This window comes from Galeopterus variegatus, unplaced genomic scaffold (assembly GCF_000696425.1).
Source record: "Galeopterus variegatus unplaced genomic scaffold, G_variegatus-3.0.2 Scaffold2906, whole genome shotgun sequence".
Lineage (NCBI taxonomy): Eukaryota > Metazoa > Chordata > Mammalia > Dermoptera > Cynocephalidae > Galeopterus > Galeopterus variegatus.
In genome coordinates this window covers 120560-141943 of record NW_007729017.1, presented here as the reverse complement: position 1 = coordinate 141943, position 21384 = coordinate 120560, and the positions used below count along the sequence as shown (strand labels likewise).

Below are 21384 nucleotides of genomic sequence, written 5' to 3'. Positions count from 1 at the left end.
GGGGTGGTAATTCCTTCTGATTCCTCCCAGATCAAGAGTATCTACGACACTGCTTTCCTGCTACCTGACTGCTCACTATCCTAGATCAGTGGTTTCTGCTCAGGACAATCTCCCATGGAGCCTTAAAAATACCCAGCCTGGGCTCCTCTCCAGAAATTTTGATTCAGTCATGTGGGAGGAGGATGAGGAGCAGAGACTACTTTTTTTAAAAGCTCCCTAGGTGATGTTAAGGTGCAGTGGTAAGAACAACTGCCTGAGATTATATGGGTGGAGAAATACTAGGAAAACCAATGCTGTGTGAAATTGACACTAAGTAGCCATAGACTTCTAATGCTGACTTTAGAAACTGATTTCCAAATAAGTAATTGTTCTATTATTGTTTGGTTGGCAGTGTTTTAACTAAATGGCTCCTGGTAGGCTCTCAGGTACCTAATTTGGCGTAATAGTCTATTATATTCAACCCCCACCTCTATAGTTTTAATAGAAAGTAAAATTTTACTGTAGTTTAAATGATGTTTTCACTGTTGCAACTTGGAAAAATATCCAAATATCTAAATCCAAAGACACCCACAACCTATGAAACCTATGAAATATGGTCTAAATACATTTAAGGGAAAAAAGATCTTTTCTTTTTCTGTTTTGTTGAATTTACTCGAAAATTGTTTAACAGCTGATATGATTTTACCTTCAGAACTCTGCAGACCTTTTAAAAACATCTAAGTGTCTTTATACTTGCCTATTTCATTACTTCAACTGTGGTTCTAATGAGTATATTAAATTAAATCTTCAATTACCTATAGCTAAAACTCAGGAGCAGCTTGGCTTTTACACCACCTAATTTCTTGACAAGATAACATTTACTTACTCCACCTCAGAAACCAAATGAACTCATAAATACAATAGGCATAATAAAGACATAAAGAGCCTTTTTTCCTTCCTTCCCTACTTTCTCTCCCTGCCCCTATTTCTTCTCTCTCTTTCTTCTTTTGCCATTTTTTCAAAGCTTTGATTTCACCCTTGGAGAGAAGGTCAAAGACTTCAGGATTTCCTGTCTACAGCTCTGCTTTGTGCTTAAGGAAATGTGAAAAAAGACTTGCATATTTCAAAGGAAGGTTATCATAATCATTATTAACAGTAAGATCAGATTCTTTTCTCCCTTGCTTGTTCTTAATTAGTAGAGATTACAGGAAACATCATGGACTAGAGGAAGAAGATACATTTTGACTAGGTAATGGGGGAGACTTGAACACACTTTAATTGAGATGTGTATTTTTTTTTCCCAGATGTTTGTGGGACTTTGTACAACTCCAGTAAAAATAAATGTACTGTTTTCGTACTCTCTTACAGAAGCAGTTATCAGTGGACACAAAGATGGATGGGAGCAGAGGGGTTGGAAAGAGACCAGAAAAGGAAATGCAGAATTTTAAAGCTTAATGAGACTTTCAGGAGCATCTTACTTCACCCATGTGGAAACCCAGGGTGGCAAACTGACCGGCAGGAGCCACACACAAGTAACTGCCAGAGCTTAGATTAGTGAATGTAGCCCACTGATCTGTCCACGACATCGTGTGCCAAGTCTTGATGCTCTCCGGAAGTAACAGTACAGTCTTGAGCCAACCTCTTTGCCTCCCTGGCCTCATGTTGTACATATTTATCATCTCTTCACATGCTACAAATGATGTGGGGAGGGGGCGAGAGCTGAAGGTTTTGACAGTCTTGACGTGATTATGGAAGTCTTGCCTCTATGAAAAACTTTTCTGGAGTGGAAAAGGGATACTTTTCATATAATGCAATTTACAGTACAAAGTTCAAGGTCAAAGAACCACATGTGGCATATCCAAAAGGGGTACAAGCATTACTCAGTGCCCGAGTAACCTGGCGTTTTAAGCAGAGAAAAACATTTCTGCAATAATAGGAGCCAGCAACGAAGAGTAAACAAACTACACAGATCGGAAATATAAAGCTTGCAGGACTTAGTGATATAATCACATGATAAGCCCAAAACCAATGCAATGAAGTTCTGAAATGAAAAACTTCTTGCGTAAGTCCAGAACTCCATGGCCCAAGTATCTTTAAAATGTCAACATAAATGTTTAACTATCAGCCTCAAATCCACTACTCAGCCTGAGACACTTTGAATAAGGGCCCTTCAAATATGGAGAAAACCATTTAAAGGCAGAAAATAATTCTTAAGTGACATTATATCTATGTTTACCTTATAAGAAATCTTCACTGTGCTCAGTTTAATAAGTAACTTTTAGTAAGAGAAAGATATGCAATTCTTTGGGTCACGTAAAGCCAAGGCTGCTGCAGTGAGTGATTTGACATTTCAAGGAAAACTAAATTAGGTGAAGGTCAAGTCCCTTTTAAAAAATATATTAAGAAGCATTACAAAAATAAGGATGTGGTTATAAATCTGAGTTCCAAGAATGGTAACTCCCTTCTATGGACAGAGAAAAAATACTGGGGCAGAACAATTACATTTCTATGCTTTAAGAACACTTAGAAAAAAACACCAAAGGCCAAAGGCCAAATTACATTTCTATGCTTTAAGAACACTTAGAAAAAAACACTAAAGGCCAAAATCACAGCATTAAACAATACATTTTGTTGAGACCCTCCATATGGAAATTAATGGTATTAAACCAGCAGTTTCAGAGAACAGAGGGCAAATGGTAGGATATCAGTTATTCAAATACCGGGGTTGTTTGCACGTATATCATAAGTAGAAAGGCAAGCGGCTATAATCTCACGAAGGGAAATGCAAGTGGGCTGTAGGTCTCAAGTCTGAAGACTCAAGTCTGAAGATTGTGCTACTGTAAATGGATCACTATGAAGAGTATCATTTCATTTTCAGTCTTACAGGTGTGAGTTTTGCTTTTTCCATTTTTTTCTTTTTAGGCTCTAACATAGCCCTGCCCAAAGGAAATATGATATTTTATATATATTTTTTAAATATCATATATATTTTAAATATATATGAATATTTTATAGAATATTTTATATTTTCTGATAGCCATGTTTTAAAAAATCAAATTAATTTTGACTTTTATTGGTCAAATTAATTTTAATAATATATCTTATATAATCCAATATACCTGAAATATCATTTCAGCATGAAATCAACATGAAACTGTTAGTGGGATATTTCACGTTCTTTCTTCTGCACTAAGTTTTCAAAATCCTGTACCCTTACAGTACATCTCAATTCCGATGCTACCTTTTTATCAGAAACACTTGATGTCTATTTAGATTTCATGTGATTTACACCTGAAAAAATAAATTCACATACCTAAGTTGTTCCAAACTTAAACATTTTTTATATCTGAACTGAGTATGTTTTTAAATTTATTAAAATAAATAAAATTTAAAATTCATTTCCTTCATAGTTTTAGCCATGTTTCGAGTGCTTGACAGACACACATTAGTGACTACAGGAGTGGACAGCACAGGGCTGACATATCTTTGTCCCACGCCCACAGAAGGAGTAATTTCTCTTTCCAATTTGCCATGGAATTTAAAAGTTGGGTACTAAAACTGAAATCATGCCACAGAGAGATAAAGATAATAACTTTTTCACTATGCAAACCTTTATGGGATTCTGCTTATGGAACACAGAAATGGAAGAATTTTTTTTTTTTTTTTTTTTTTTTTTTTTTTTTTTTTTTTTTTTTTTTTTTTAAACAGACTTGATAGGCCAGGGTCTATAACTGGGAATAGAATTAGAAAGTATTTAGAAAGGGGAAGTGGATAATATCTTTTGCATTTCTACCTTAGTTAATCCTCACAATATCTGTAGGAGTGAGGTACTTTTCTAAAATTCTCATTTTACTGATAAGGAAAGAGAGGCTCAGAGAGGTTAGAGATTGTAAGTGGGGTGTACAGAGTTTGAGGTTAACTAATGAACTAAATTAACTCTTAGGTGATACCTGTCAGCCTGTGCATAAAACACTGTCCAGCTATTCAGTCAAGTAATTATGGATACATATTCCCTGGTAAAGTTTAGGAAAGACAGACAGGACAAAGAACACCGATGGACGTGTTTATCTGCACAAATATCCATTTAAACCTCTCCTTATTGAAAGTGCTATAATCTGCAAATTCTTCACTTGCCATGGTGACTCAACATTTTTTCACTGGACACAGAATCTCTGGGGGTAGAAACTAGCAACCAGTAGTTTTAAAAGCTTTCCTGGTCTTGTAATTAATATATAGTGAAGGATGGCAACTACTGAGTGAGACTAGACCTCAAACTTCAGTTTGCATCAGAATCATGCAGAAGGTTGGGATGCTTTTGAAACACAGATCACTGGGCCCCACTACCAGAATTTCTGATTAGGTAGATCTGGGGTAGAGCATTTCTAACATGTTCCCCATGTATGCCAATGGTCCAGGCATCATGTCTAGAGAACCACTGAGCTACAAGAAAGTTGGATGTACTTAATGGAGGTAAAGAAAAGAACCAACACAAATTCTTAAAGAACCGGGTTCATCAGGGCAGTTTACTAGGCTCACCTCTGCATCAGCCTAGAAGGGAACTGCTTGAATCTGAAGAGGTGTGCAGGATACCACAGGCTGCAGCCTTCTCTTCCTCTCAGCTCAGAAGATGCAGAAATGCAGACCCAGGCTCCTGAGGCTGATTACCCATGAAGGTACTGAAGCTTAAATCACAGAGCCCCTTCCAAGGCCTAGCAATGTGCTCACACAGAATATATGCAAATTTTTGAAAATTTGCAAAACTAAGATTTTTTAAGGGACTTCCATATATTTTTTTATAAACCTCAGGCTCCATGATATTTGGATCTGCCCCTGGAGACCTCTTATCTCTGTTTATATCACGAGACTTTTTTCTAGGAAGAGAAAATCATTAAAAAATTTAAAACATCACGAACATCTTTAGAACTTGCTTTTCTCTCAATAATAATAATATATAAAACAGCTTTCTTTAATACATTTCTGCAACATTTTAAATGGCTGTGAAATATGTACCTGAAATATACTCAACCAATTTTTTTACTTTAAATACTTAAGTGGTTTCTAATTTTTATGTATTTAAAAGTATCACCGTGGTAAATATCCCTAAAGCTAAATATTTATGCTCATCCTTATTTCCTTAGTATTCTTCTAAGTAGAAGTGTTGATACATACCATATGCATTTTTTATTTGTTGCAATATAATATACAATTCTGTAACTTAAAGTTAGTGCGAACAGGATTCACGGTGAGTTTGAGGTGTCAAGAGTCTCCCAGATACCTAACTTTCACCACATGTAACCTAGGGACATAACTGAGACCTGTGTCTGTCTCCCAGGGCTTAGTTGACCATTCTGGAGAATTCCTTCCCCAGCTAGGAACAAGTTGTCCAGAATCTTTTTGACAAACCATGGCTAAATGACTCACAAATACATGAAAATTAAATAATAATGATATTATAGTAACCTTTAAATGAGGTTGAAACAGCTGCCCCATCAAAACCACTGTTTCGTTCTGTTTTTTTTCTGGTAAAAAGTGGCAGTGTTCTTAATCAATGAAAGTCAGGCTCTCTTGTGTCCAAAGAGACAAAGATGCCAGTCAGTACACTGGGTCTAAATTTAGGTAATTTTCTGCTCAAGGAACACAGACTGCTTAATTTGCCTATAAAAGGTCTAGGCTCATAACTGTGGTCTCTTTACTGTGGTTCTCCAGCCACTTGAGCTAATGAACTATACATACAAAATAAATTCACTGTTTGGGTACAAAATAACTACTACACAGGTAGGCTGTGAATAGCCATCTAGGTCCTCCAATGATGCTTGCTAATGTTACACTGCACAATCAAACATGGCCAAGAAAACATTCAGACCATCCTAAGGGAAACACACCCAGAAAACCCCACTGGCCTTTTGTTTCTGTCCATTGAGCAGAGATGGGCCACAGGGATAAGATGGTGACAACAACATTTTACACTTATTCATTCACTCATTCAGCACAGTGACTGGTGTCCAGAGCTGGGCTGGATGCTACAGGCGGAGCAGGGACAATGATCTCATGCTGCCTACTGTGCCCAAGATAGCCACCTGCCACCTAAATCCACATGTTCTCTATGGGGAAGGGCTGAGGTAGCTTTGCAAATACACTTAAAAAGGCAGGAATCTACATTAAAATACTCCCACGACTGCTGGACTTACTCGCTGAACACTGATCGGAGCTTACAAAACAATCCACTTTCCAGCTATTCACAGAGCACAGAAAGTTCCCAAAGACCCATATCCAGTGCCAGAAAGCACCACCCAGGGGAAAACTGTGACCCAATCTTTCCCAAGCACAGACAACCTAGGCTAAGTCATACCCTTTGTTATTTTAAAAACAGAAAACAATGTGTACACTCCTTTAGTCTCAGGTCCCAAATTGCATTTTGGGTCCTCTCTCCCTGCCCCAGCCCTGCCCAGAACAGGTCTGACTGCTTTGACTTCCATCTTTTCCGCCCCTCTTATCTCTGGCACCAAGGCTTTCAGACCCATAATTCCCCGCCTGACTAATAGGCTCCACTGAAGCATGTTTGGGTCAAAGTTTACCCATGATTACCATCTGTCAGTTGCCACTCGAAATTGGAAGGAGGAATTTGAAATTCAATTCCAGGCTTTTTCTACGTTGGTTGGAATCATCAAATTTTGTATCTCCTGACAGCAAACACCTATGTGTACCAGGAGCAGCAGGACGCTGTGGTTGGGACATGGCTTCTGAAGTTGGAGTTCCCAGGTATGAGCCTCGCTTCTTATTTTTGAACAGGTGTGACGAGTTAGTTGTCTCTTCCAAAATTCATATGTTAAAATTCTAACTCCCAGTTCCTCAGAATGTGACCTTATCTAGAAATAGGATCCCTATAGATGTAATTAGTTAAGAAAATCCCTAATCCAATATGACTGGTGTCCTTACAAAAGGGGAAATTTGGACACAGTCATACACACCATGTGAAGTTGAAGCCATGCTGAGCTCAGGCTGATTCTCCTATAAGCCAAGGACCGCCAGATTGCCTGCAAACCACCAGACGCCAGGGGAGAGACATGAAACAGATTCTCTCACCCATTCCTCAGAAAAAACCACCTGACACCTCAGTCTGGGTCTTTGAGGCTCCGAAACTGTGAGATAATCAATTTCTGTGGTTTAAGACACTCTTTGTTACAGCAGCGCTAGCAAACTAACACAGCAAGTTACTAAGCTGCAGTTTTCTCCTCTGTAAAACAGGGTAAAGAAGAGTACTTCTCTAACAGAGAAGAATAAATAAATTACAATTTGTTAAGTAGCTTAGAATAATGTCTGGCATTCTAAATAATGTCTGTATTCTAAAATACACTGGTAAGTGTATTTTAGTGGTAAATATTTGCTCCCCAAAATTCTTTTTTTATCAAAGAGATTCTCCCTTTTTTTGGTCTAAATTTCTTATGTCTCTTCCCACCAAGTTACTTAGTGAAACTCAAGTGCAAAAATCAGTGCCCACCAGGTTTCTCAAAAGATGAGGGGCACTTGCACTTGACTGGTGCGGCCAGAGCAGGGTGTGGCCACACCATCTGGAGACTGCCCTTGGTGTATCAACAGGAACCTAGGCTCCCTCTCTTCTCCTCATCTCCACATCCACTCAAATCCCATTCTCCCCTCCCTGTAGCAGCCACCACCCTAGCCTTGGCCATCATCCTGGCCACTTTCTCTGGCTACAGTCTCTCAAAATCCCCGCATCATCCTACTGCCAAAATGTAGTCATTTTAAAACCTCATTCTTCAGTTTTACCCACCCCACCTCACTTTGTGCTTTCCATGCTGCACAGAGAAGTCCTTCCCTCCCGTGGAACTTTATTTTCCATTACTTGTCCATGTACATCTCCCTTTTCATTAGTCTCTTCTCCCTACCTCCAGTTCTGACGTTCCTTTCATCAGTATTGGTTTCCTCTATTAATCCCAACCTACCCAATCAAGAAGGCTCAGCCCCAAACTCATTTCTTCCGTGAAGCCTTCCCTAAGCTCCTATGGAGTTCATTGCCACACACCAGAGAGTTCACTCCGAATGGCACAAGCCTTGCACTGCTGTAATTATTTCATACTAGTCAGTCACATTATTTCAACTAGACAGTAAACTTTTTGAGACCATTCATTTATCACCTACTACAGAGGGCCTACAAATGCCAGGCTCAGGGGTAACAGACAGCAGTAGCTACCACTCACTGAGAATTTACTAATTCCAGATCTTATCCCAATCCTCACAACAATGCTTTAAGGGAGGTGCTGGTCTCACCGTGGTTTACAGATGAGAAAACTAAAGACCAGAGAGATTATGTACCTTACCCAATATCACATAGATAGTAAGGGATAAAACTGGGACAAGATAGAAAACAGGGCTGAAAAACAGCACAATGGGTGAGCAAATACCAGACTGAATAACCAGACCCCAAAGAACGTAGATTAAGGTACTGTCCACTTTGAAGGATGTCAGTAGTTATTTTATTTTTATTTTATTTTATTTTATTTTTTTCCTTTTTGTCTTTTTTCATGACCGGCAACGGATCGCAACCCTCAGTGTCGCACCCGTACCGGGCCGGGACCGGCCACGGGATCGCAACCCTCGGTGTTGCTCCCGCCCCTCGCTCAGCCAGTGAGCGGCCGGTCTGCATGTGGGATCCAAACCCTCGGCGGGAGTGCCACCGAGTAGTTATTTTATATATGTACAAATATACCTGAAGGCAGAGCCCTTCAGCTGCTCAATGCTTTTATGACTTAGACTAAGAATAAATAGGCTTCCACACCAAGTTTGTGGATGACTCAATGTGATTTTGATAAGAATCAGAATTTAAAATGATGGAAAAACTAGAGAAATGGATGTACCTAAAATGGAATTTAACAAATTTAACTTACAAAATGAAATTGAATTGGGATAAATACAGTCTCCTGCATTTGGGTTCAAATATCCAATTACACAAGTACATGAAGAGAAAGAGAGGAATCTACAAGTAACTCTGCGAGAAAAGAAACAACAATAAACCCAACATGAACCAAGAGAGGAATGTGGCTACCAAAAAAGCTAATATGATCTTACATGATATTAATAAAGGTACATTTCTAGGAAGTGGACATTCCATTTATTAATGTTCTTTTGGAACAAATCTAAAGTTCTGTTCAGAATTCTAAGCCCTACAATTTGAGAGTCAAATTGTCATGTTTTCAGATGAAATTAATTGACATTATTAAGAATCCTCAGATTTCACAGTTTCACAGATTACATGTTGACTGAATACATGGACTCAGTATAACCTAAAGCTAAGTTTATAATGCATAATTGTAGGCTGACATCATTTCCAAACTTTTCAACGAAGGCATGAGATCAGATCATGATAGATCCTATCTGTGTAAGCGACCCCAGAGTTATGACTATAAAATAGTGTACTTGAAACAGACCCTTGTTAATCCCACATCTTATCAGATCAGGTCACCCAATATATTAGTGGACTTAAAAGGAAAAGCCTGACTGATTACCTGATGTCACCATCCGATAACACTCAGGAGAAGTTTCCATTCCTAACGTGGGAAAGGCATTTAACTTCACCTAAATCAGCATGCTTCCACCAACAGAATAACAGGCACAGGGCAAGTACTGATGAATAGTCACTTCTGGGGTAAAAGTAATCAAAACTGTAGAAAGTCACAAAAGTTTGAGAACATTCTGGCACACCTTTTTCATCCAAGTCTCAAACAAGACTCTCTGTGGAAATTGCACGTGGCTGAGTTAACTGTCCCCGGTATCCATCTCCTCTGCCCCTGAGGTTTAGCTGGTTTCACAGGTGGCAGCTACGAAATATGTTTTCCTGCCTCCCTTGCAGGAAAGGCAAGGTAGGTCGGGGCATGTGACTAAGCTCTGATCAGTTCCATGGGAGGACAATAGTTGTGCACCTTCAGTGTCACATCCTTTAAAAAGGAAACTGCTTGTGCTTCACTCTCCTTTCTGGTGCCTAAAGACTTGAATGCAGACCATGAAGCATGGACAACACCCTAGAGCAGCACTGTCCAACAGAATTACAATGTAAGACTTTTGTCATTTAAATCTTTCTAGTAGCCACATTTTTATTTTTTATTTTTTATTTTTATTTTTATTTTTTTTGTCTTTTGACTTTTTCCGTGTCCGGCAACGGATCGCAACCCTCAGTGTTGCCCATGTACCGGACCGGGGACCGGCAACGGGATTGCAACGGGATTGCAACCCTCGGTGTTGCTCCCGCGCCTCGCTCAGCCAGTGAGCGGGAACCGGTCCGTATGTGGGATCCGAACCCTCGGGTCAGTGTTGCCCCCATACCGGACCGGGGACCGGCAACGGGATTGCAACGGGATTGCAACCCTCGGTGTTGCTCCCGCGCCTCGCTCAGCCAGTGAGCGGGAACCGGTCCGTATGTGGGATCCGAACCCTCGGGTGGGAGCGCCACCGCGCCTCCCAAGCGGCGCACTGTCCAGTGCGCCACCGGGCCTAGTAGCCACATTTTTAAAAAGTAAATAGAAACAGGTGAAATGAATTTTACTGTATGTATGTAATCTAGTACATCCAGAATATTAGCATTTCATTGTGTACTTATAAAAAAATATTAATACAATATCTTACATTCTTTTGGGGGGGGTATGAAGTCTTTGAAATCAGCTGTATATTTTATACTTACAGGACATCTCCACTTGGACTGGCCACATTTCAAGCCACATGTGGCCAGTGCTACTACATTGCACAGTGCAGGTCCAGAGGAGAGCAGAAGGACATTACAGAAGGACTTGGGACTCTGGGTGAATCTATGGAGCAGAGCTGCCCTGCTGGCCTTAGAATGCTTGAAACCTTTGTTTCAGAAGAAAACAACTTCTATCTTGTTTGAGCTGCTGTATTTCAGGGTATTTTGTTGTAACAGCTTATCCTGTACCTAATCAATATGTCCATTGGGACCTCACAGAAAAAGGTACAGCTTCTCAGTTATGAAACAAACCATCAAAGAATGGACAGTCATGAATTCACACTGACTCTCATCAAAAAACCCTCCAAAACCATAGCCCAAGTCTGAAAAATTGCCACAGAAACAATCTCAGCACTGGGAAATACGTCTCAGAATAAACATATCCAAGGGGAACATGTGGTTCCTTAGACTTTTTCTTGTTCTATTCTCACATTATAAGTCTCTACACTTCCCAGCCAACCATCCCTTGGGGCAGCCTAGGAAGGAGGGAGCTGGAGAGCATCAGATCATTTGGCCTCCTAAGAAAATAAAAAGTAAAAATTTTTCAGGCAGTGCTTCCCCAAAAGTGAAAACATTTTCATTAATGCAATAAAAACTACTCTAATAATTGAATAATCAAGTTGGTCAGAACACACTCACTTTCCTTTTTTAAAAGGAGGTAGAGACTCAGCAAAAGGAAAGCCAAGGCTAGCCACGAAGGTCATCTTTATAGACATATTGGGCCTTGGGGTGACGCTGGTCCCTGTTGCCATCTAAATGAAAATAACCACCTCTATGTAGTAAAGATCTTTGGGCGGAAACTCAACTGAAAATATGCACAGGATGAATTCAGAAGCAATTTCTGTTTCTCTCCCAAGGAGAAGTGACATAAAGAATTTGTCAAACAGAAAACATTCAGGTCAATGATAGCCTTATTTCAAAATGATTAGGTAATTAATTCAGAATAAAGAGATAAGAGATAATGACCTAGATGACTCATTGAGTGTTTAGACTATCAGATTTCCCCAAGTTTAGGGGCCAGGTTCTGGGTTTCATATTGGTTTCCAGCTGGGAATGGTATCATGTTTAACCAAGAATTATGGTCTAGGATAATTAGAATGAAGCGATCCATTTATCCATCAATGGAGCTCCATTTAGACACAGTTGTTTTATTGGCTCCAGTGGAAAAGCAGAAGTAGCAACTGCTCTTTCTCACTTTAGAACTGAGTCTCAAGTGCATTTGGCTCTCAAGAAACAAACAACCCAAGATTTTCCCAGATCCTCCCCTGCCATGGGGGAATGTCTCAGACACTGGTGAGCTTTGCCACTATGGATAGGCTTAAGATGATATCAAATCATTGCACAGGTCCTAGTTAATTAAGCTTAGGGTGATAGAGCAGAATTTACTTTATGCAGTTTGAAACTTCAGAATTCAGGAATGTCCTATGTCAGCACGTGTGTACAGCAGTTGCCAGTGCAAGCTCCTGCCTCAAGAAACAACAAAGTTTGGATCTCTCTGCCAGTTACAAATGTGTGACTTTGGCCAAGTTACTTACCTTCCCTGGACCTTCCTTTCTTCCTCTGTGAAATGCTTGCAACAATGGTCTTTACTGGGTAGAGTTTTATAAGCATTCAGTGACAAAAAGCACACAAAGGGCTCAGCATAGTGCCTGGCACCTGGTGAGCACTCAATAAATGAAAACTCTTCTCCACACTACTACTGCAGTGAGCCAGCGAGCAATACAGGGTCACTCTTGCCATTCGTATTATGTATGAGGGGACTTCAAAAAGTTTGTGAAAAAATAGAATTAAAAGATAATATGAATCTCTCCATGAACTTTTTGAAGCACCCTCATATTAGGCAGTGGAACTCACTGGAAAAGTGCCATGCTCCAGCCTCACTGTATTAGACACTGAAAATAGTCCCTAAAACAATGGAACTAAGGTCTATGAGTACATGTGCTCAGTGGGGGAATGCCAGGGCTTTGGAGATCCAACTCTTCTAGGATGGAAAGGCAGGAAGCTGTGTATGCGGGTTCATCCCCCACAAAAGTCATATATTGAAATCCTAATGCCCCCTACTTCACACTGTGACCTTATTCAGAGATAGGGTTTTGATGGAGATAATCAAGTTAAAATGAGTTCATTACAGTGAGCCCTAATCCAATATGAGTGGTGTCCTTATAAAAGGGGGAAATGTGGACACTGACATGCACACAAGGAGAATGTCATGTGAAGACAAAGGTCAAGGTTAGGATGGTACATCTAACAAGGAAAAGACGGACAGCAAATCACCAGAATCTAGGAGAGAGGCATGGAACAGCTTCTCCCTCACAACACTGCCAACATTAATCTTGGACTTCTAGTCTCACGAGCTGTGAGACGATCCACTTCTGTTGCTTAGGCCGACCAGTCTGTAGTTCTCTGTAATGGCAGCCCTAGCAAACGAATACACGGTGAAATCAGGCAGCAAGCAGACTGCCCATTTAAAAAGGGATGACAGGAAAATACATAGCATGACACAAACCTGACCAAATTTCCCTCTAGAACTTTATGAGAGTTTCCTACCTCCAGCCAATGGGGTCATCTCTGACGTACTTTAAAATCATGTCTATGAAGAAAAGAGACTTAAGCTTTACAATGGATTTGACCAAGCCCCTCTGTCTAAGAGAGACTTAGATATTAAATACTCCCGTTCTGTGTGTGTGTGTCTGTGTGTGTCTGTGTGTGTGTGTGCGCGCGCGCGCGTGCGCCTGGGTGTGTGGTGGGCGAGGGAGGCTTAGGCATCTGCCAAAACTTATTATGAATAACTAAAATCTCCTTGGAAAAATACCTTGGCGGAGATGTTGGTTGTCAACCTTCATGAGACCTATTATCTCAACAGGCAACAAATTTAAACTCCTGTCTGAGCAGGATGTGTCTGGTTCCTCAAGATTCACGAGGTGTGTGCATTTCCTTGGCTGAAAGCTGCAATAGTTAGTAGCTGCTACGTAAAGGTATACCATCAATTCACTCTTTCATGGAGCCAGTCCTTTGAAATTGGCTGTTCTGATTTTTTTAATGGAATGTCCGCTACTTCCCTATTACAATGGAAAACATAACTGGGAACAAATCCTACATAAAATTAAACACACACCCACAAAGTAAACTATGAAGCCCTTGATCAGGTTTGAGTGGCATTTCTCAAGATTTGTTACAAAGATCTTTCAACCCCATTTCCCATCCCTCGACCTCCACCCATTTCACTCAATGCACTAGAAATTGGCATTTACAAAGAAATTCCAGAAGCCTGAGCATTTTATTAGCAAAGGGAAATCCCAACCTTTTTGGCCTCATTTCTCATGATGACAGCTCATTTTTCCATGTGGAACCACACACAAGTTGCTGCAAATATTTAAAGAGGTAAAGAAGCCACTTTCAAACTATAGTCACAAAAGACATAATAATCTAGAACTCTGTGCTTGTATTAGAAGCATAAAAATCAGTCTATCCATTTCAAAAACTAGAATGAAAACTTTACAGTGTTCTTACTGAAATACTCAGAGTCATGCCATAGGCATGTACCTATCACTATTTTGTATGTCAAGGGCCATTTTTGAGACTGAATCTGCCCACTGAGCTATAGGTTGGCTCCCCTGCATCAGCTTTCCCCGCTCCCAGACATCCTTCCAAATCCTACTCATCCTCAAGGCCTGGTAGAAGCTCCACCTCCTTTATAAAACTCCCCAAATTCTCCCATTTCCAGTGATTCATCCCTCTGAAAATCAGTAGCACTTATTACCAGGCCTCATAATTTCACAAACCAGTGGTATCATCTTGACGGTCCCTTTAGTTTCTATATTCTGTACTATTTGTATTTACCTTAGTTATTTCTTGCAGGTAGTTTTTCTCCTCCCACCTAAGTTTATGAGCATTTTCAAGATAACCATTCTTTACATTTCTCTCGTATCCCCTCTAGAATCTAACCCAAGTTTAAGGACTCCCAAAATAAAGTTATAAATGTTAACTGAAAAATGTCATCATCATAGAAGCTTCAAAATTTCCTTTAGCCTCTGTGGGTTATCTGCAGGATCCCAAATATACTTAGGAATCAAAGCAACTAGACAATAGCATTGTCTAAACAGCCCATGGAATCAAGCTCATTCCCCTGCGACACTCACATAAACCTGCTCTTGACATAGTGTCAGTCTGAGTTGAGTGTTCCAGAAAAGACACTGATTAAATCTCTACCCACATGACGGTCCTGGAGTAGCAGAGTGACCTGAAGTCCATCACAGGGGGCTCCTTCAGGCCACTTCTGTCCTTTTTTTTTTACTCCTGGGTTTTGCTCTCAATAGCCACAAGCTCATGTGGCCGCAGACCTCCCAGACACAAGCTGGCTGAAACGCGATCACACCAGCGGGTCACCTGTCTTATCTTTATGCATGCGCTAACCTGATCTGCTATCCTTTTCTTCCTACCCCCCAGAAATACAAAGAACCCTTTCTTCCCCCTTCTCCCCCACACAAAGACAAGCAAGGAAAATTTGATGGCTGATGGTTTAGGATACTTCTTTGAGAGAGACCACTCGATTCAGGTACAGATTATCATTTGGCTCACTTAACAGGATTTAAGCAATTATAAACTCGTTTTTCTTGTAACAAGTAATAAATATGTATGCATGTACATACACCAAAAAACTCAAACCGAAAGGCACACACTGAAAAGCAAGCCTCCCTCCCCAAGTCACTCCCAGCTCTCAGTTTCCCTCCTCAGGAAAACTGTTACTAGATTATTCTGCCCTCTGGATCATATAAATTTTTTGAATCCTATTTTTTACTCTAGGTTTCTGATTAGGAGAAAGGAATAATTATTAGCCAAGCACCTCCTGAGCACCAGGCCCTGAGATGTGTGTTTGACATCCTGCAGCACATTTCACCTACACAACAACCTTGTGAGGCTAATATTATTAAGTCCTCTACTTTTTGGGTCAGAAACCTGAGGTTGAGAAGAGTGAGAGCATTGTCCAGGGCCATGTAACTAAGTCTGAGTCCAATACCCCTTCTCCAAGCTGCTCCTGAGATTGCCCACTCTCATAAAATAGAATCTACACGCAAAACTGTTCTTTCGGGGAAGATGAGACCTGGAATTGGACTACCTTGACACAAATCTGGTTCTACAACTTTGAGCTCTAAAAACCCAAATTACTGTACCTCCCCAGGCCTCACCTCCTTCCTCTGTAAAATGAGCTTAACAGTAATGGCTACCACATACTATCTGTGGCAAGATGAAATGCATTTCACATGAAGAGTTTGGCATAGCACCTGATATATCGTAAACCTGTGCTTTATAATGAGTAGTCAGTACTATCATTATTATCATATGGCTGATTGACAAATTGGGGCTTGAAATCATTTTCTTTTTTGTTTTATTCCCTCCAGTTACGTGTATGGTGATGTGGCTTGGGGAAACAATTTGGGATGAATCTGGGGGAGACAGCTGAAATTGCCCAGCTCCACTATACCAATTTCCTTTGCTCTACTCCCCCAGGTCTGTGCCTGTAACATTTTTCTTTGCGCTGACTGCCAAAATACAGCCTTTCCTGCTGCCAAATCCCAGAAGCTTTTACTAGTGTTATTACTGTGATTTTTTTTAAGCATGGCAACATTTCAGTTTTTATTTTAAAACCAGATTCCAGTGACACCCTCCCTAGTGCCACCAGCTTTTAATTTTTAAACCAAAAATTTATGTGCCTATCATTTCCCCCACCCCTGTTCATGTGTCACAGAACTCTAGACTGATGAAATTTTGCAAAAATAATCTCAACATGTATAAATGGAAGCTACCCACATTCCCTTGGAATGGAAAAAGACATTTGTCAGCCTGGTCACACAATTTACAAGCCCATATCCCCTGAACTGAGCAGCATTTTCCATTTAATTGCCTTTTCCTCCTTAGCTGAAAGCCAAAGGAGCTATGTAGGCTACAGTATCGTACAGCTAGCAGAGGAGGAGGTTGAAGGAAGTTTCTCGGGGGAGTGGTAGGAACACAGGCCAAGGAAGTCACATGGCTGGGGCTCTCACTCTGACCAACATCTACTTGTATGACTTGGGCTAAGCTACTTCATATTCTCTGAGTTTTAGTTAATGTACCTAAAGAATGAAAAGGAGAGACCAACTTTTTCCTAAGAACCCTTGCTAGCTCTTAAATCTTTAAGAGAGACAATATTTTGCAATGATCCCATAAGCATCTCATCTGGCCTGGGCCTTATCAGGGCGGTAAGTTACAAGTCAGGACACAGCCTCAGGAGATAAGCTTCAGCCAAAAGTAGGTGTGCGTGTGACATGTCATGTCAGCCATAAAGGACACGGCCTCCATTTAGCACAAAAATGCAATTGTGCCAAGCTGTCAAAATACAATTCATGACAAAGCAATAAAACCCAGGTTCACCTATTATGACTTAATGTTAAACGATAGCTGAGCAAGTTCATTTTGAGGGTGACATGGCTAAAGAATTCTTCCATGAATTTCTCCCATTCAACAACTCTGCTCAAAGCATCTGGAATGCAGTTAGTAGTACAAGACTAGGATCCCAGCAGGGTTTATGGGGTGACCTTTGGTTAAAAAATCATTGTGCATAAACTTTCCACTAGGTTATTTTTCTCCATTTTCTCCTCTGGGAGCCTTTGTTTCATAATTCTGACATCGTAACTGGTTCCTCCAATCCAAAATCTTTTAGGATGGATAACAAATGAGTAAGAACCTCAGGAATTCAGGGGGAGTAGAAATACAGGCAGCAATAGACATTGTTGTTTTACCACAAAACAACAGAGTTAAGCTTCCTAAAGGCAAAGATGAACCATGCGAATATGCAATTCCTTAACCATCCCCATGCGACTAAAAATGACATCCTGAATCAGGATTTTGGCAACTTTAGAGATGCTGAAGTTTTTACTGATTCTTTCCTTTAAGACGTTTAATTTGTCCCTTTCTCTACATGGCATGGACCCCAAGAATCTTAAAAATGTCATTTTTGAAAGCTATACACATAAACAGTAAGAAAACTAGAGCATGCCATTCACAGAAGCCACCCCAAGTTGGGCCGAGAGTGCTGCTGGCATCTGTCATTCATTAAGCCAGTGCCTTATCGAGGCAGGAGCACAGACGGTTTCTGCAGCTCAGGAGCAGGGGGGACAGCCAGACGGTGAGTCACCGCTTACTCACATCACTCTTCCTGAACTTCGCTTTCAAGCTCTTCATGTTTGGCCCATTCAGCCTTCGGAAGCTCTAGAGGAGATTTTTCAACACCTAAGCAGAGAAAGAAAGAAAGGAGGAATGTAGGTTTCCAAGAAAACACTACAGATATTCTCTCCTGATTAAATTACAACTTTGGGCCACGGGTAGGAGCTGAGGCTGGGGTGGGAAGGTGGAAAGAGTCAAGAACATTTGCTATTCCCACTCAACATATACTCCCTAGAACCTTCTGACATTTTCAGGTTAACCAAAACTTTCACTTTTTTCTTCTTATTATTTATTTTAATTGACAAATAAAAATTGTACATAGTTAGGGTGTACAACGTGACGTTTTGAAATATGTATACATTGTGGAATGGCTACTTCGAGCTCAATGACATGCATCACTTCGCTTACTTATTTTAATGTGGTGAGAATACTTGAAATCGACTCTCTTACCGGTTTTCCAGTAAACGATACCTTGTAATTAACTATAGTCTTCCTGTCTAACTGACATGTTGTGTCTTTGACTGTCCCCTCAATCCCCTGCCCAGCCTCCTAGCAACTGGTAGCCACCACTCTACATTCTGCTTCTCTGAGTTCAACTTTTAAAAATTCCACATATAAATGAATTCCTCAATATTAAAGGGGGGCGGGGAGGGGAAAAGGAGGAATTGGTAAAGGGACACGAAAATCAACTGCATTGTATACTGATAAATTAAAACAATAAATAAATAAATAAATAAGAAGAATGAGGTTAAGTTGCTGCTTAACTGTCACTGTATAAAACACTCTATCTGTATGTTGAAGGCATTCCTCTACACATTCTTCGTCCGCAATTATACCCTCCACCTCCTTTTGAAGGGCCACAATATTGAGAAATGATAAGGAAAACAGTTCATATTCCAGATGCCATTCATTCCCGATTTATTTTTCTCAGTGTTTGTTCCCCTCCCGGCCCCCCATATGCAGAGGGCAGTTAGTGAAAAATGCCAGGAACAACAAAACCTCCCTCATCAAATGGCTCATTCCTCAGGGGGCCACGCTAAGCAGTGCAAGACTCCCCGGGCCCTGTGGGATGCAGCAATGCTGAGTTAAAGCTGGAAGAGTCTTAAGAAATCTCCTCAATTATGAGGGGTCTGTGATCCTCTGGAAATTGAATGTCATTTTTTTTTCATAAGCAGATGTGTACTTTTCTCACAAAAAAAAGTTCCTAGTTTTCATTGGGACCCTTTAAATGTCAAGACTACTAGTCTAGTCTAAGCTCTTCATTTTCCAGAAGAAGAGACAGAGCCTCAGAGAAATTAAGAAGCTTGCCTGCAGTCATAAAGCCTACAGAACCAGACCCCAACTCCGACTGGTAGCCCTACACAACTTTACAACTAAAACCAAAAGCCAAATCCTGTGCTAAAATATGGTAGACTTTAACTTTTCCATTAAACCTGGAAATGTACAGAGTGTGGAACCTTTGCATGTAATAAAAAATCAAAGTGCATTTAAGGTCAAAAAGTCAAGATAATGCATGTGAAAGTCTCCATCACAGAGTAAGCGCTCAATAAATGTATCTCCAAGCCACACCTAATAGAAAGTGAGAACAGGTAAACTACAACAGTCCTATCCCAGTAGAGAGCTAAGGAATAGCAGTCAAATGTTTACCACAACTAACCATTATTTTTCAGAAGTCTTTCAAGGTCATCTCATGTTTCTCCACATCCTTAACATTCTGGACAAAGCTTATTGAGGAGATAGAGGAGAAAAACCACAAGCAACTAAATGGCTATACTCATCCCTCCTCATGTCCTTGTCGCTACCTCCAGAAGTCACCCAGTGACTCTCTGGCTTCTCATGTGTTCACTTTCATCGTTGTTGCTGCCAGCAAGTAGGGCCCTTGGATGAATGGCATGAACACTCAGTCATCATAAAGCACTTCGATGGCACTAATCTGGAGGCCACATCATTACTGCAGCCTGTCCATGGTCCCTTTCAATCTTCCCAGTCTCTGCAGGAATGACAGAATGCACGTTGCCTTAGAAACTGTACACACTGTAATTACACAGTTAACTGCCAAGCATTTAATTACAGAGAATGCTGGACTGATACCTGAACCGCAAGTGCAAACTCCAGGGCAATGTTTCTCAAAGTCAGTCCCTAGTCAATCTGCATCAGAAAGACCTGGGGACAATTTGCTAAATGCAAAATCCTAGTTTTTATCCTATGGAAGCTGTATTCTAAGGGGCAGGGCCCATAAATTTCCTTGGTTGAATCTTTTGCTCATTAAAAACCAAGAACCTAGAATTGACATAGATGGAACAGGGAACACTCTTGTCAGAGTTGGGCTGGTTTGTAAACCAAAGTTGGGCTGTTTTTTTTCACATAGAACAAATCACTTTTTGATGAACTGAAGTAGAAATAATAATAATCAGATATTCTCAAACTATCATTGGGCCGTGGTTTCTACACCAACTATTGCTAGAAAATGGAAATCATTCTTTGAGTTTAATCCCTTCCCCCCTCTGGTGGAATTGCTAATAACTAAGGAAAGAGGCCAAATCAGTGCAGCAGAAAAGGAAGAAAAGAGAAGTCACGGCTTGGATAACCCACAAACTGGGTAGCCCACCAAGGCAGAACCACCCAAAGCATTTCTTCACTCACAGAACATAAGGTCTTAGGCAACAGTGGCTAAGATTTTTGTTTGAGGTCACAGAGGTTTCATGGGCGTTGTGTTAGTTTTTTGTGTTTGGCTTTGGCTTTCTTTTTTTAGCATGGCAATGAGAAGTATGCAAACTCTTATTTGAAGAGGATTAAATAAATAAAGTAACTAATTCCAAGAGTTCCCAGGGGAATGCATTAACTGCTAAATGAGTGCTTTCCTGGAGTCTAAGTCTCTGGGTGTGTGACAGCTGGGTGGTCCATGGGTATACCTCCAGGATGGTAGAGATAGGTGTCAAGGGAAAAGAACCCCAGAAACTAGGACTCCAGCTGGGGCACTTAGAGTTATGAATAGATCACTGCTTTCCTGGTATTTGTAAAAGGATCTAACACCTGGAAGCCATAGCTAATGGAAAGTAACCTAGCCCCAGGAATAATGCTCTGTCCCAGCATATCCTCTTCCTGAAGAGTACCCATGAGTAAATCAGGAACTCAACTTCCCTGGGTCAGATGGGATCTTACAGCCCCAATTCCCAATCTTAAACTTCGAAAGCCCAGGCTGGCCTACAGCCTATCTTGAGTAAAGTAACATCTATCAGTTTAACCAGGCTACACTGATGGTAGTCCTTGGAAAAGCCACTTATCAGGATTCTTATTTCAAAAGAACTGAAATGAAGCTGAATTAGCTGCACAGTAGCCTAATTTGGGTATGTACAAAAAGAGAATCACATCTACGGAAAAAGTTATTTAAACTCAGTTCTATTTCAAGCAGAATAAAGCATACCTACCCACTGAGAAGAAACATTAGTAAGTTT

At 40.5% G+C, this 21384-nt stretch overlaps 1 protein-coding gene across 2 annotated transcripts in view; it reads right to left on the bottom strand.

Annotated features, from left to right (window-relative positions):
* The window catches only part of RAI14 (retinoic acid induced 14), a 114768-nt gene extending 96779 nt beyond the window's left edge, over nt 1-17989 (bottom strand). For both annotated transcript variants that reach the window (XM_008583423.1, XM_008583424.1), the window contains exon 1: nt 17912-17989. In XM_008583423.1, coding sequence (XP_008581645.1) covers nt 17912-17947 — 36 coding nt within the window. In that variant the 5' untranslated portion in view covers nt 17948-17989. The remainder of the gene's footprint in view (nt 1-17911) is intronic.
* Between the last annotated feature and the right edge of the window lie 3395 nt (nt 17990-21384).